At 33.9% G+C, this 16,460-nt stretch overlaps 2 protein-coding genes across 3 annotated transcripts; both read left to right on the top strand.

Moving 5' to 3' along the window:
* Positions 1–3,359: 3,359 nt before the first annotated feature.
* LOC9321953 (GDP-mannose transporter GONST1) lies at positions 3,360–6,822 on the top strand. 2 transcript variants are annotated; one of them, XM_021033184.1, is made up of 9 exons: positions 3,360–3,606; positions 3,764–3,995; positions 4,094–4,233; positions 4,538–4,667; positions 5,169–5,267; positions 5,838–5,992; positions 6,078–6,194; positions 6,366–6,463; positions 6,558–6,822. In XM_021033184.1, the coding sequence occupies exons 2-9, from the start codon at positions 3,789–3,791 to the stop codon at positions 6,608–6,610; spliced, it is 999 nt and encodes a 332-aa protein (XP_020888843.1). In that variant the 5' UTR covers positions 3,360–3,606; positions 3,764–3,788; the 3' UTR covers positions 6,611–6,822. The 2 variants fall into 2 exon arrangements, with proteins under 2 accessions (XP_020888843.1, XP_020888842.1); XM_021033183.1 differs by having other exon boundaries at positions 3,361–3,606; positions 3,776–3,995.
* An 8,847-nt stretch (positions 6,823–15,669) lies between these two features.
* LOC110230127 lies at positions 15,670–16,136 on the top strand. The gene is made up of 2 exons (XM_021032121.1): positions 15,670–15,690; positions 15,867–16,136. Exons 1-2 carry the CDS (start codon positions 15,670–15,672, stop codon positions 16,074–16,076), a joined length of 231 nt encoding a protein of 76 aa, XP_020887780.1. The 3' UTR covers positions 16,077–16,136.
* The last annotated feature ends 324 nt before the right edge of the window (positions 16,137–16,460 follow it).

Raw genomic sequence — 16,460 nt, 5'->3', positions numbered from 1 at the left:
AATTGTCATACACACGGACCATGAGACGTTAAATACCTACGGGGTCAAACAACACTCAAACGGCGACCTACTAAAGTAGGCGACGAGTATTCCTCTTTGAGTAAGCACCGCTCCAATGCCGAGACCTGAAGCATCACATTCAACTTCAAAAGTGTTATCGAAATCAGGAAGTACTAATACCAAAATGATACCAAAATGATTTCTTATCATTGATACAAGCGCCTATGCATACCACAAGGATCAATGAGGGAACTACTAATCCGCGAGTCCCATGAAGGAGGATTAATGGGACACTTCGGAGTGGATAAGACATTAAGTGTTCTTGTTGAACATTTTTTCTGGCCTCACCTCAAACGCGACGTCGAGAGATTCTGCGCAAGATGTGTCACTTGCATCAAAACAAAATCCAGGTCCCATCCTTACGGTCTTTATATGCCTTTACCTATACCTAACATGCCTTGGGTAGATATTTCTATGGATTTCGTGTTAGGTTTACCAACGATCAGGCACAAGGACTCAATTGTTGTAGTGGTGGATCGATTTTCAAAAATGGCACATTTCATACCATGTGCAAAGACAAATGATGCAACACAAACCGCCGACTTGTTCTTCAAGGAAGTAGTGCGCTTACATGGAATACCACGAACCATCGTCTCAGATCGAGATACGAAGTTCCTTGGACACTTTTGGCGAACACTTTGGCGAAAGCTAGGGACAAAGCTACTATTCTCCACAACATGCCACCCACAAACAGATGGACAGACCGAAGTGGTGAATCGCACACTCTCAGCTCTCTTAAGAGCCATGATCGGTAAAAATTTAAAAAATTGGCTAGATTGTATTCCTTACATTGAATTTGCTTACAATCGTGCTTGCCATTCGGCCACTAAGCTTTCCCCTTTTGAGATTGTCTACGGATTCAAGCCCACAACACCACTAGATCTTTCACCATTACCGCCTACGGAACAAACAAGCCAAGATGGTGTGGCTAAAGCCGAGGCCATCAAGAAACTACATGAAACAGTGAAAGAAAATCTCGAGAAAAAGTCTGCAAAGATAAAACAACAAGTTGACAAAGGAAGGAAGGAAATGATTTTTGAGCCTGGTGATGGGTTTGGTTACACATGAGACCCGAAAGATTTCCAAACCAAAGGAAGTCCAAACTATCGCCGCGTGGAGATGGTCCATTCAAGATATTGGAACGCATCAACAACAATGCCTATCGACTCGAGCTTCCAGGTGAGTTAAAAATTTCAACAAGTTTCAATGTCGCTGATTTGGCGCCTTTTCTTGAAGGTGAACCGGTTCTGAGGACAGAACCCTCTCAAGAGGGAGAGAATGATGAGGACATGAGTTCACACCATACCGAAGTTATCCGGGTTCCGACTATGTACCAACCACCTAGAACAAGGTCCGGTACAAAGACAATGCGGGAAGAATTCAACAAAGCTGTGGAGAGTTTGATAAGCTATAAAGAAATGGAGAACACCATCACACAATTCGATAATCTCACCCTTTGTAGCAATAAGCTTAAACAAGAAGAAAGAGAGGCCAAGGAGGAGCAACAAACAAAGGTTAAGAGTCTAGACTTAAGTGTTGGCCCAAGCTTTTATGAACCAACAAGTGAAAGGCCTCTTCTCAAGACAAGTCAAGCCCAAGTTCTCTTTGTCATCACACCAAACGACGCCACTTAAGGAAACGTACGAGGAAGACGTCCCAAGGCCGAGAGCTTCCTCCCCAAGCTAAGGTATGCGTTTAAATCTTTTCAATTAAATGTCAAATTTTCTTTTCTTTTGCAGGTTGGTTGAAATTAGTCTAGATTTATTTTTGTCATTTATTTCTCAATTATTTGTTGCCTTTTATTCTCTTTTTCAAGACCCTAGAAGGTCGAGGCTGTCGACATATTAATAAGGTCCATTGCAGCCATTGTAGCTCACGTTTTTGCCTATTATCAATAAAGAGAGAATTTCTTTAAGTGTTTACGAGTTCACCAATCTTGTGCGGGTTCCCCTGGATTAGTGAGTTCTTCGACTTATCACAATCTCACTCATCGATTGTGTGGCGTCCCTCGATCTATTCCATCCCTTAGCCGAAGCAGAGAGAACCGTGTGGTCCTTTGTACCGGCTCCATCAACTCCGGTTACGACATCTACGTAGATAGAACCGTGTGGTCATCTACTTGGATCCTATCAACTCCTTGATCTTATATCATTTTGGTATCAGAGCCAATGCACAACGGACGCACTAACTACTACTCGTTCACCCACGACAAACGAAAGTATAATCTTGCTCCACTTACGCCACTACAAGTCCAAGAAATGCAAGTAAAGTTTGCAAAGGACTCCAAGGTAAGTAGAACTAACTTATATGTTTCTTATAGTACTATTTCTAAAGCCCTAGATCACCATGACTCGGTGCTACTAATGGTCTTTAAGGAAGGGTTACTTTCAGGTACAAATGAGCTAGAGCTACCATGTGCGGGTTCCCCTGGATTAGTGAGTTCTTCGACTTATCACAATCTCACTCATCGATTGTGTGGCATCCCTCGATCCATTCCATCCCTTAGCCGAAGCAGAGAGAACCGTGTGGTCCTTTGTACCGGCTCCATCAACTCCGGTTACGACATCTACGTAGATAGAACCGTGTGGTCATCTACTTGGATCCTATCAACTCTTTGATCTTATATCAGGCTGGGTACGAACTGTTTGTGTCAGATTATCCGCATATGTTTACATATGTGATAATCTATGTTTCTATTATGACTTCTTCTCAATATATAAGAGATTTTTGTAATAACTATAAACTGATGAAAATTAGGAAAATGGAATCATAAGTGTTTTAATTTTACTTTTGACATCCATAAGTTCTATGATTAAAGAGATGACATATTTTAGGTGTAGCGACAAAATTTCCCCAAACAATGTTTTTGTTGATAGTTAATAGATTTATCAAATTTTATAGTTATGATATATTTGTATGAAAATGAATTTAATTGATTTTCATGAAATTTATATACAAAATTTAATTTAAAATTTTGTTGGCTAAAAAATATTCAATTTTTTTTTTTTGTTATCCGACATTAATTAGAGCTCAAAAGAACTATTTCTGAGGAATATTCAATTTTATTCTGTTTATATATAAATATTTTTTTTAATGAAATTTTTAAAAATTAGGCTGATATTATTATTATTAAACATGTTTGACATGAGTTATTTAATGAGTTTGTAAATTTTGAAATTCCCACTGAGCCGGAATATTTATTTGTTTAAGAATTTAGATAATGGAATTTCCTCTAACTTTCGAAACTTTATAAAATTTTAATATAAATAAACAAACGAAAGAAACGAAAATTGGTCTGAATCCAGAATTTTTATTTTTTTTTTTTCTTTCTGGTCAATGCCCATCTCTCTCTCCCTCGTCTTTTCAGTTTCTTAATTTCCATTGTTGTTTCTTCAACCATTTTCACTGTGACGAGAGATTCTCCTCGTGAGCAAGTTTCATGTTCTTCTTTCGATTTGTAGATTTTGTTTTCCGGTGACTTAGATCTTGGTTACCTCTGATCCGAAAGTTGAATCTCTTCGCGAGCTTTTGAGCAGCTTCGAGGAGGTAATTTTGTTCTTCTCTGCTACTGAAATCTTTTGGGGATTTTGAAACAAAAATTGGTTTGTGTTCTCTGAAGCTTAACGCTTGTGTAGCTACCCTGATCTTATCAGTGGCTTAATTTCATATAGATTCAGCTAGTTATATACTTGATAGAAATTAGTTTCTCTGGCAGGTCCTAGCTTGCAATGAAATCGTATGAACACGATGGAATTGATTTAGAAGATGGGAAGACAGGGAAATCCGGAGATAAGCCAATTCAAAGAAAGATACATAATCGGGCTTTGTTATCGGGTTTAGCTTATTGCATTTCATCATGTAGTATGATACTTGTGAACAAGTTTGTCCTTTCCAGCTACAACTTCAATGCTGGGATATTTTTGATGTTATACCAGGTATGCTCCTAGTGTCGTTGCTTTTTTGAATTTCTGTCTGCAATTTGTTTTGTTGTGGTGATGATTTTTCATATTCTTACCTCTTTGTGATGGTGCAGAACTTTGTCTCAGTGATTATTGTGGTTGGTTTGAGCTTAATGGGTCTAATAACAACAGAACCGCTAACTTTGAGGTTGATGAAGGTCTGGTTTCCAGTGAACGTGATATTTGTTGGTATGCTTATCACAAGCATGTTTAGGTAAGAATGTGTTCGACTCTTTTATTTGTGTTGGTTTATAGAATTTCATATTCATGTGAGTACTAAAGCTACTTATACGAATCTGTACCTCATTTTTTGAGCTCTATAGTTGCTGCAGATCGAGGATTGCATAACCTGTATATATTGAGCTGGAACAGATAGCTTTTCAATTCTAAACTGAGATATTCTGGATTTACTCCATAGTGGGGTTGAGATATATCTGTATCTTATATGTGTATGTAGACGACGTTTGAAGCGCAGATTGAACTTGATTGTCTATTTGAATTACATTTTGCTTTGACAGTTTGAAATACATCAATGTAGCAATGGTCACTGTCCTGAAGAATGTCACTAATGTGATAACTGCAGTTGGTGAGATGTATCTATTCAACAAGCAACATGACAACAGAGTGTGGGCTGCTCTCTTCTTAATGGTATGTTTGTCTGCTTTAAAAGTAAGAACTGGTTCTGTAAATTGACCTGCGAGAACTATTCCCAAGGACCCTATTTCAAGATGCATATTAGAACGCATCTAAATTAGAGATTTTGAAAGACATCCTTGTCAAACAACGATTTGGATTTGGTTTCAACGAAACATTCTGTTGCTCTTGTTTTCTCAAAGCACTTTCTGATCATCAACCTTAACCAAGAAAGTCAAAAGCAAACTTCTTATTAGTTAGTGACCCACCACCCTTTTGTGTGCTTACACATGTCCTAGCGGCTTTCAGTGATGTGGCATAGTTTAACCTTTCAAAACTGTTGGAGCTATATGTTTTTACTGTTTCCACAATTAGTCTGCCAGGGAAATGTAATCATGTTTTTTGTCACGGCCAGTCATTGTTATTATGTATTTCTATTTCTAATAGTATAGATCTTGAATAAGTAGAAGATTAAGTTTTGATTAGTCTGCGCTTCTTTCGGGCCCTCATTTGCAGATAATTTCCGCAGTTTCTGGAGGGATAACAGACCTATCATTCAATGCTGTTGGCTATGCTTGGCAGATTGCCAATTGCTTCTTAACTGCATCATACTCTGTGAGTAAACATTTGGTCATTTGTGCTTTCTTTTCCCAAAATGTTGGAGTCATTTGAAACAATAAAGACAAATATGAAAAGGAGATCACTTAAAAACCATGCTTTCATGTCGAGCATTACATGCTGTTTGTTTAAGACTAAGTCAATAAACTAAACGGCCTTCCCTATAATCATCAGATACTGGCTTGCTTTTGAGTTTTAAGATGCTCACGAGATACTGAGATTCTGCTACCTTAGAAAATTATATTGCTTGCAATCCATTGTCACTCGTTGTTAAAAGTAGGAATAGCTTGCAATCCATTGTCACTGGTGACCCGTTGTAAAAAGTAGGAATAAACATGTTAGAGAGAAGACTTTGGGCAAAGGATGCAAATTGATATCATCAACTTCTCACTAGGTTTTCCATTGCCAGATTTAAAAAAATGAGAGTGTTAGGTTCCCATAAATTTATGCGTACATCCTGTCAACGAAAACCAAGTCTATGGAATGTTTGGCTTGTTAGCTAGGCTACTATACTTTTATAAAATTTGCCACCACTTTTGACTTGCTAATATTTTTGTTGATTTGCAGCTGACTTTGAGAAAGACCATGGATACGGCCAAGCAGGTTACTCAATCTGGAAACTTGAACGAGTTCTCCATGGTCTTGCTTAATAACACACTTTCATTACCACTTGGGCTTCTTCTTTCTTTTTCCTTCAACGAGATGGATTATCTGTATCAAACGTGAGTTCCTGTCCTTGTTTCCTGTCAATGGAAAGTGGTTTATGTCATCTGAAAACAAATTGGTTGGTGCATTATATTTGTGCAGGCCACTTCTGCGATTGCCAAGTTTCTGGATGGTCATGACACTTAGTGGACTTTTGGGGCTTGCCATTAGCTTCACTTCAATGTGGTTTCTTCATCAAACTGGAGCAACAACATACAGGTAGCAAATTAGAGAGAGATAGAGCAATATAGTAACATGCAATTTCAAAACTTTGCGTTGGAGAGTGTTGCGCTGCTCTAGTCTTTTCCATATATCCCTCTTCTATAGTTGCTTCTTTGGTGGTTCATTCCTATTTACTAGATAAATCCTTCGTTTTATGCAAAATCACAGCCTGGTGGGATCGCTAAACAAGATACCTCTATCCATCGCGGGGATCGTTCTGTTCAATGTACCGACCAGTTTGCAGAACTCAGCAAGCATACTCTTTGGTAAGTGTTCTCTCAGTCCCCTTTTCCGGCATATTGAAGGAACACATATCGCTTGTGTTGTGTATTATTAACCTGAGAGGGGCCTAATTTGCAGGTCTTGTGGCTGGAGTTGTATTTGCCAGAGCCAAAATGAGAGAGAAGTCTTAAAACCCCCTTAACGATTCCAACACTTTTTCCTTCATCAGTCAGTATAGGACATGGCAAAATATGATTAAAGCAGAACAATGAGTTTATAACCTCAGAATTCTATTCACAGTATGTGTTTCTTGTAAAAGCATTCTCTACTTGTAGAATTTTAGTAAAATATTAATGAATGTATTGATTCTTGAGTGGTAAGAGAAGTGCTGGTTTATGTCTAAGAAATTATTGACCAATTGGTTTTTACGACTAGAGAAATTCAATGATACTATGTGCAAGCTCGCATCAAAGAAAATGTACAATACTCTATAGTCTATATTCTAAAATTCGGGCGCCTAGCCGCCTAGGCGCTCGTCTAATCGGTGATCGGCAGCTCTCCGCCGCGATTTTAACCAATTCAGACTAATTAATCGCTAATCCGATTTTGAATTGAAAATCGTTCAAGTCAACGATTTTTACCAAAAATTTAAACTAAATTTGGGCCATAAAAAAATAAGGCCCATATGAACACATAAGTAACTAAGTAAGGTTATGTATAGGATAAAATTTGGATGGTTGATTCTTTCCTTCTCGATGTGGGACTTTTAGTTTGTAAGGGAAGAAACTTTCATCACTTACACGTGGATAAGTCAAAAAGTAATAAAGTTGAATAAATTTCTGTTGAGTAATAATAATTAAATGCAAGATATTTATTGATGCCAATTTTCTTAACATGTTAACGTTTTTTACATTGACCACATACATGTCCACATCTAATTATTTATTTTGCTAATATTTCTTTTACCAGTTGAAATTTTCTTTGAACATATATATCACACAAAGTATTTATTTTTAACATTACATTAAATTAAATAATGTATAATATATATATATATATAGATATTTATATTTTTAATTTAATATAAAATAAAATAAAATAATACATAAAATTAATCCCGAATAAAACCCGTGTAATCTCCGATTTTTTAGCTAGGCGCTAGGCCCACCTCCGCCTAGCGATTTTTTAAACAATACACACTAGAACATGTTGCATAACCAAATTGCATAATTCGTGGTCTCATACTCAAAACAAGAAACGAATGGGGGTGATTAGTTTTCTTCTGCTGTTGGTTGCCAACTGAAGAGCGTCGAAGTAATTGATGCTCGGTGATGTATGTAGCACACACACTTTCTTCGTAGCCAACTTGATATGAACGCACTGAACTCTCATCAAATCGTCTGTGACAAATGAAAGAACTTTCAGAGATAGTAATAAGCCAGCCACCATTAAGCCTTCAAAAGCATATAAACTTTACCTGAAAAGATAGGCTCTGAAATTGATGGCCAGTTGTCTTGTATGGCTAATAGGTCTATCGGCAAGTTTATGTGGCGAATACATAAGGTACAGAACAATGCGATGAATCCTTGGACTATCCTTGTCCTCTCACACTTCAACACGGTCATCAACAATCATTGTGATTTTCGGATGACAGCTTCCACCGTAAAAACGTAGTCAGGGATTTCTTGACGTTTGGTGGAACGCAAAATGTACGATCTTTTTGCTCCTTGAGACTTATTAAATGTGCTTCCGGATCAAGTAGCCTCCATATATTTAGAACGTAGTCCCTTTGAGACTTAGTATAGACACAAACTTCTAAACGTTTCGCAGCATTTGCAGTCAAAGTGCATTTTAACTCTTCCCAGTTTAGTCTAACTTTGATAAGCATACTAATGTCTCGTATCTACATCAAATTGTATAACAAAATAAAAAACTCCATTGGGTTCCAATAATACTAAATCAAGATAAACATAAAATAAGTATTCTAACCTCTGGATCAATCCGAGTAAGTATAATGTTCTTGTCAGTTGGCAATCAAATCACGACATGGTTAAAGGAAGTGGCTGTAACGGTTTGCTTTATAGAACACCAAGAAATAGCAGTACCACCACAGGTGAACACATATCTTGTTTGTGATCGAGCATTATGAGGGTCGGATAGATATCATGCATCTGCAAAACCAACCAAGTCTTCTTTGGACAAGTTAGAGAAGAATAGACACATATCTTTTGTACCCTGGAGGTAACAAAGTAGATGTTTGATCCCATTCCAGTGCCTTCGAGTTGGGCATGAGCAAATCTTGCTAACAAAAAAAATGATATATCAGGTATTGTATGACTAGCAAGGTACATTAATGCTCCTATTGCACTTAAGTATGGTACTTCATGACCAAGAATTTCTTCATTTTCTTCTCGAGGATGGAATGGATCTTTATCCACATCAAATGTTCTTAGAACCATTGGGCTACTTAACGAATCTTCTCCCTTTAGAGAGAACCTCTTAAGCACATTTTCTATGTATGTCGTTTGATGCACAAGTATTACATTCTTCAAGTGTCCAATCTGTAATCCCAGACAAAATTTCGTATTTCCAAAATCTTTCATCTCGAATACTTTTTTCAAATACTCAACTGTTTGTGAAATCTTTGCAGGAGTTCCAATAATGTTTAAATTATCAACATACACTACAATGATAACAAATTCCGATCCAAATCTTTTTTTATAAAAATACATAGACTATGTCTCTTCATAATCAATTCAAGGATTTGTGAGACTCCTTGTGCTACTAGACGTGCTTTGCATCTCATAATTTCACCATTTTCGTTTCTCTTTTACACAAAGACCCATTTATGTCTCACTGGTTTTACACATTTAGGTGTACGGACTATTGGTCCAAATATTTTTCTCTTTCAAAGAGATTTTAATTCTGCCTCTATGGCTTCTTTCCATTTTAACCAATCATCTCGTTGTGTAAACTCTTCAATAAACCGTGGTTCTTGATCCTCTTCTTCATTCGTAGCATCAACTACTACAATGCATGCAAAAATATCATCGACTTCGATTTGCTTTCGGTTCTACTTTATCCCAGACATGGTATAATTAATAGAGATCTCTTCATTATCTTTCTCATTCCCATTCTCATTATGAGGTACATGAATCTCTTCATTAGTCATGTCTAATATCTCTTCTGGAGATCTTTCAACACTTTTTACTTTCTCGGTCTTGACTGTAACGCCCCGACCGTCCCTACCAGTGGGCCCCACGTCCTCTCTCGGGCCCATGGACCCACCCCTGTCCGACGGCCGGTCTGCTACGTCCGGGAGGCTTTAAAATCTTGTTTACCGACCCTACAAATCACCACATGATCTTTCCCTGTGTTTTGTCCTCACTCACACAGTTTCGACAATCACTTCCCGGAAGGTCACCCATCCTAAGACTACTCCAGCCCAAACACGCTTAACTGTGGAGTTCTCTGAGGACAGTTGACCGAAAAGATAAGTGCACTTTGGTGACATAGGTGGCCAAATCAATTCTTTTAAACCTCTCCGCATGCACCACGATATTCCTGAAACCGGGGTGTTACATTGACATTGCTAATTTCTGCTCCTTTTCTTTTCCGAGGATTCTTGTCTTGGGAACCAACAGGTTTACCACGCTTAATATTTGTTCTAGACTCACTAGAAGTTTAATATTGTCCTTCTGAGACATCAATTTTAATTGGAGCATTTTTCAGCTGGTATATGTGACTTAGTCATTCTGTTCGGGTCAGTAAATGATTCTGGCAACTTATTGGCTAATCTCTGCAAATGTATTATCTTTTAGATTTCTAGTTCGCATTCCTTAGTACGAGGATCAAAAATAGCCAATGATAATTCTTTCCAACTTATTTATTTTCCCAGTTGTTAGTTATTTCCCCATAATGTTGGAAAAACAGACTCATTGAAATGACAATCTGCAAATCGAGCCTTAAATAGGTTCCCTGTGGACGGCTCTAGGTATTTAATTATCGAGGGTGATTCATATCCAACATATATCCTCAACCTCCTTTGAGGTCCCATCTTAGAGCGTTGTGGTGGAGCAACATGAATATATACATCACATCCAAAAACATTCTAATGGGAAATATTTGGTTCATGGCCAAAAACCAATTGTAATGGGGGAGAACTCATTGTTATTCGTTGGTATGATGTGAATCAATGTTGCTGCATGTAATATAACATGCCTCCACGCAGAGGTGGGAGTCTGGATTTCATAAGTAATGGTCTAGCAATCAATTGGAGACGTTTAATGAATGATTCAACTAAACCATTTTGTGTATGAACATGTGCTACAGGATGTTCAACACTTATCCCAATAGACATGCAATAATCATTAAAGGCTTGGGATGTGAATTTACCAGCATTATCAAGAATGGTGACGTGCCTCATGTGCAAAAAATAAGGCATTTTCCTTAGGCCACCAAAAACTAAACAAATAAAAGTCCACATTTTTTTCTAAATTAAGCAAAGCATTTATATTTATATCGTGTTTTAGGACTTTTCTTTTGGAAAGTAAACTCAAATCATTAACATTTATGGAAACTTTTATTTGTTTTTCCTTTGTATTAACTCCTAAATCTTGTTTATTCATGAAATTATTTTAAATTAAGCAACATTTTCTTACTTATGTCAAAAATATAATGTTAGGCCACATTTTAAAAATTTTCCTTAAGCTTCAATAGACCTTGGAACGGTACTGATCAAGACAAATTGTCTTCAGAGGAAAGTCTGGAAAATGTGCTCGTAATCTAATTCAATTGAGCAAGTAGTCTCGCAAACGCCATGTTGCGAGTCGATAACAAGGATATGTGTGACAATGTTTTCGAGATTAAGACCATAAAAATATGAATGTTCCACATTGTGGATGAATTGGTCTACATACTTAGCACTCACCAAGAACCCGGTATTCCACGGACGAAGTAAGCACATTCACAAAAGACACCATTTAATTTGAGAGTGTGTTGAGAATGAACAAGTAGAGGTAGAGCATGTTCCCAGGGAAGAGCAAAAGGCCGACATTCTAACGAAAGCGCTTGGAAGGATCAAGTTCAAGGAGATGAGAGATCTTGTTGGAGTTCAAGATGTGTTGAAGTATGACTTCAAGCTTAAGGGGGAGAATGTTAACTTAAGCTTGAATGTAACTTAAGTTATAAGTTATTATTTAAGAGAAGAGATAAGCCTTATAATCTTTAGGAGTTATCTAAACATATTACTAATTAGACTAGGATTTGGTCTAAAAGTTTTCTATATAAGAAGATGTCAAGTTGTGACATAGCTCATGGGTTTTAAGAGATTGAGATTGTGAGGTTTAGGTTTTGAGTTAGTTTCCTAAAACAATAAAGAGAGAGTCTTTATATTCATAATCTTTGTTCTTAGTGTTTGAATCGATAGGGTTCATGCTTATAACGTGTTGTGAACAATTAGACTTACGAATTGCTCTTGTATATTATTCATAAGTAATAAGAGGATAAATATGGGATACAAATTAGGGTTCAACTTAGGAACTGAGTAATGTAAAAATATCTAGAACATTCTAATGGGCCCATAATGGGCATCCATACAATAAACATATTATTCATAACAGTCTTTCTCCGTTATTTCCATCAAATACTTTACTTTTTCTCTTTTCCGGTTTCTAATATCAACATGTTCGACGGGCTTCCTCGAGTTCATCTTGAAGAGTAACTCCATTGTGGACAATGTGATCATTATAAATATATTGCTGTAGGCGAATCATGTCAGATTTATACCCATCCAATTCCTCTGTCATTTCCACTTTCTTAGATGGATCAATCTGATTTAGAATGATAGCTTCAAGATCCCTGATTTTATCCCCAAACTTGTTCACCATATACAAAGCAACCACAATTTCATCGAGATCAAACCGATTCATAAGCACCAACTCATAAGCATCTTTAAGCATAAATCGTAAAGACTTGACGCCATTGCAACTAAGTGAATTTCCTTATCATTTTCGAGCAAGAATACGAAAGTCTCAAATAAAATAAAATCAGGAATCACTCTCTTAACCAATCGAAACATCTAAATCAACAATTTCGCGGTTCTCTGAAAAACCTAAAATACAAGCCAAGATTTTGAAAAACGGAGGGAGTTAAATTAATGGAATGTATTGGTTATTAAGGGGTATAAGAGGTGATGGTTTATGTTTCTTCATTTGAACTTTGGGGCACCTTCTAACAAAAAGTTTATTTACCCAAAAGATTTTGCCTAATTTTAAGCAAAAAAACTAATATGAGATACTCTTGTTGATGATAGTGATAGTCGTTAACCGTTATGGGTGGAATTATTATCTAAACTCTGAGATTGTTCCAATTTTTATAATACATCTGATTTCAGTTTTAATAAAATCATTGCAACACCACCAGTACAAAACAAGTACAAATACTTACAATCTTACATAGAAATATATAAATAATATATATATATATATATATATATATATATATATATATATATATATATATATATATATATATATATATATATATATTTATATTGCAAAAAGTTAGAAACGATTGTCATGAAATAAGATGCTAGTTTTATCGATAGTTGGAACATTAGTATCACTTTTATCATGCCCAGAACGTTCAATGCGGTTATATATCTACATATTGTATGTTTATTACTTTTATTATATTTTATCATTTATGTTTTACTAGATTAAGCCCACCTAAATAGATGGATGTAAAATATATATAAATTTAAATTTTTATCGATGATATCTGAAATTTTGAGTAGTAAATGGTAATTTAAGCACTTTCCTAATATTTAATTTATTAATTTTTGGTTTAAACAAAATTTCTTTATTACACATTCTATTTTGCTATATATTTTAATTATCATAATAAAATGAATTTTTTTTTTTCTACACAATCCACCTTATTGATGATATTTGAACTCTAAATAGTAACCAGCACATATTTTATATGTATTTTAGAATTTTTATAAAAGCCAAATTTAAATTTTACATATTCTATTTTGCAATACAATTTAACTATCTATTGACCATGATAAACTGGATATTAATTCTACACATTTAATCTTAATGTATAAGTGCTAACAATTTTATATCAAAATAATATGTATATGATATCAAATCTATATCTTAGTTAATATTAAAAATAACAAAACATAAATAAATAAAAAATAAATCCAAAAAAAATTGGAAAACAAATATTGTTTAAAATATAGTTTTTCTATATGTCATAATCTCGTAAATTAATTTTACCTCATGTCAAAATAATATGAAATGAGTTAAAATAAACAAATAAAAGATAAATAAAAATATACTTACATTCTCATTAAGTAAAAGGAAATTCAATCCTATACGCCATTTTTCCCAATTTGTTTTTTTTTTACTTATGACTACGTACGTTGAAATTCTTAGAATAAAACATAAATATACCATACTAATATTCTCGTCAAGTATTCAAAGATTCTTTCTCATAAGCTCATTAATTTTTTAATTTTTTTTTTTGTCTTTTCAATTAATGAATAAGAACACTAAATTACAATGATAAATACATTTTTTATCCAATTAAATTAATGTTAAATAAATTTTATTGTTATATAAACTTCAATGGTAACTGTTTATTAGTTAATATCCATGTTTTTTGTTTTTTATAAATTAATACATGCCAAATTTAGTTGTGCCTTAAGTCAATAACACATATAAAATAATTTGTTAGTTTTCCTTTTTGATTAAGAAATTAAAGTTAAATTTTTTTAGATATTTGCATATCCTATACTGTTATTTTGGAAGTACATAATAGAAAATAACCTTATCATTTGTAAATAATTACTTAAGAATGCCATTAAAAATAAAATTTTAATAATTACATAATAGACTAAACTAATACACTATATTAAGGATAAACAAGTAAAATACTAATTTAAACAATTTATTTAAATTATAAAAAAGAAAATACATTTTAATTTTCCAAAAAAGAATAACCAATCAAAATTAACATAAAATATTTGATATCTAACTTACCATATTAAATTGTTATTAATCATTATACTGCGCTTCTCATCTTTTTATGATTCTATTTTTGTGAAACAAATAAATCATCATATCATCCATGTAATAAAAACAAATTCCCTGTATGCCATGATTTTAATTTTTTAAAACGAATATAAATTATTCAATCTATGAAGAAAAAAATTGTAACGGGTCAAAAATTCAGACTTGAGTAATATATTTCTTTTAAACAAAAACAAATTTTACAAAAATTTCGGCTGGGTAACCGGTCAGAATTTGAATATTTATATTGAATTTCATACATTTATTTTTTTGAAATGTATAATTTTATATACAATAAAATTTTTAAAATTTTAATTGAAAACATTTAAAAATAGTTTAACTTGATATTTTTAAAGAATATCCTAAATATTTAACTTAATTTTTTAGCACGGGTTAATATGATGTATTTTATGATAGAAAGAGTTATGATCGCTATAACAGACACTGGGTTAAAATTATATGATAAGATAGTTTAAATAATATTTGACACCTCTAAATATTTGGAAATTTGATTCTGCAAGAAATTTTGAAAATACCGAATGATTGATTGTGTAAGCAACTTTGCATTAAGATTATAATTTGAAAATATGAACTCCACGCAGGGGTTGAATTTGGTATTATTATATACCAACAATATGTTTATAATACATTCGATTATGAAAATAATTGCTAAATTCCGTAATTAGCTCAAACAAATATACATTTCAATAACCAAAGAATTAAAATTAAAAAGGGAACTTCCTAAATTAACTCAAAATAATATTTAATTTCCTTAATTAACTCAAAATAATCTATATTTTAGATGCGCCTCATTTATGATATTTCGATTTTGATCTAACCGAATTATATGCAATATATTTTAATTTTTGATCTTACCGAATTATATGCAATATATTTTAATTTTTGATCTTACCGAGTTATATGAATCTTATTTTGTGGTTGTTAACATAAATAAACTCATTTTCTAAACAAAATTAGTTTTTTTTAAAATAATATTACTTTCAGTTATCATATCTTAAGAAAAATATCCATAATTGAGTACTATGTAAAAAAAACAAAATATATTCATTCTAATATTATATATAGGAAATGACCAAAAAAAAATTACTTACTACTATAATATGTCAAAAGTTTATTCTAAAATATATACTATATAGTACAACAAGATCATGACCCGTGCTACAGCATGGGTTAAATTTTATTTAGTAAACTAGTATATTGTAAATATGTTTCTTTTTTAATTTTTCTATTTTTTAAGAAAAAAGTAAAAAATTTTGTGACACATGTCAACATTTTATTGATAGACTTGACACGTGTCACGATCATGTGAGTTACTAACTTTGAAAACCAAACTTTACATTCATTGTTCCACACGGCTCCTTCTTTCTTCAGAAAGGTAATCGCTAAAGTGGTGGTCTACAACATCTGGCGGCAGTGGAACAATGTTTTACATAACTCCCAGCGTTTGTCTCCTCCTCTTGTCTTCAAGCTGATTGATCGTGAAGTTCGCAATATTATTTATGCTAGGAGAAAGCGAAAGCGGTGGCGTGACCTCATGATTCTCTGGATTCGCTAGTTTTTCATATCCTTCCTTTTTATTGTTGCCTTGTTTTATTTTTTGCCTTGGCTACTCTTGTTTAGGTATTGCTTTTGTAAAACCTCTATTCATTTTATATGATATTTACATGTTTAGCAAAAAAAAAAAAACCAAACTTTATATAATAAGATATATGTTTATTTTAGGGTTTTCTGCAAAATTACCCCCTAAGTCAATTTTTTTTGCAAGTTTATCCTCCAAATCCGAATTATGCAAGTCAACCCCACAGTCTCAAAAGTCACTCACAATAGAGCTCTCCCGTGTAGCGATGACGTGGCACTCGATAACTCCGTTTGAAAATATAAGGGTTTTGTGCAACCCTCCATGTAATTTTTTTTGTAAGACAAACCTCCATGTCAAAAA

The sequence above is a fragment of the Arabidopsis lyrata genome (assembly GCF_000004255.2).
Source record: "Arabidopsis lyrata subsp. lyrata unplaced genomic scaffold ARALYscaffold_3, whole genome shotgun sequence".
In the NCBI taxonomy this organism is placed as follows: Eukaryota; Viridiplantae; Streptophyta; class Magnoliopsida; order Brassicales; family Brassicaceae; genus Arabidopsis; species Arabidopsis lyrata.
The sequence above is the reverse complement of the archived record's forward strand: the minus strand, read 5'-3'. Positions and strand labels throughout refer to the sequence as shown.

What these genes read in the sequence shown, in the direction of transcription:
- LOC110230127 (XM_021032121.1), top strand. Translation starts at nt 15,670, where the DNA reads ATGACCCGTGCTACAGCATGG. An exon ending in TGACCCGTGCTACAGCATGG is followed by an intron (nt 15,691 to 15,866) that starts GTTAAATTTTAT and finishes TTACATTCATTG; the next exon opens with TTCCACACGGCTCCTTCTTT.
- LOC9321953 (XM_021033184.1), top strand. Translation starts at nt 3,789, where the DNA reads ATGAAATCGTATGAACACGATGGAATTGATTTAGAAGATGGGAAGACA. An exon ending in GGGCTGCTCTCTTCTTAATG is followed by an intron (nt 4,668 to 5,168) that starts GTATGTTTGTCT and finishes CCTCATTTGCAG; the next exon opens with ATAATTTCCGCAGTTTCTGG. An exon ending in ACTGGAGCAACAACATACAG is followed by an intron (nt 6,195 to 6,365) that starts GTAGCAAATTAG and finishes GCAAAATCACAG; the next exon opens with CCTGGTGGGATCGCTAAACA.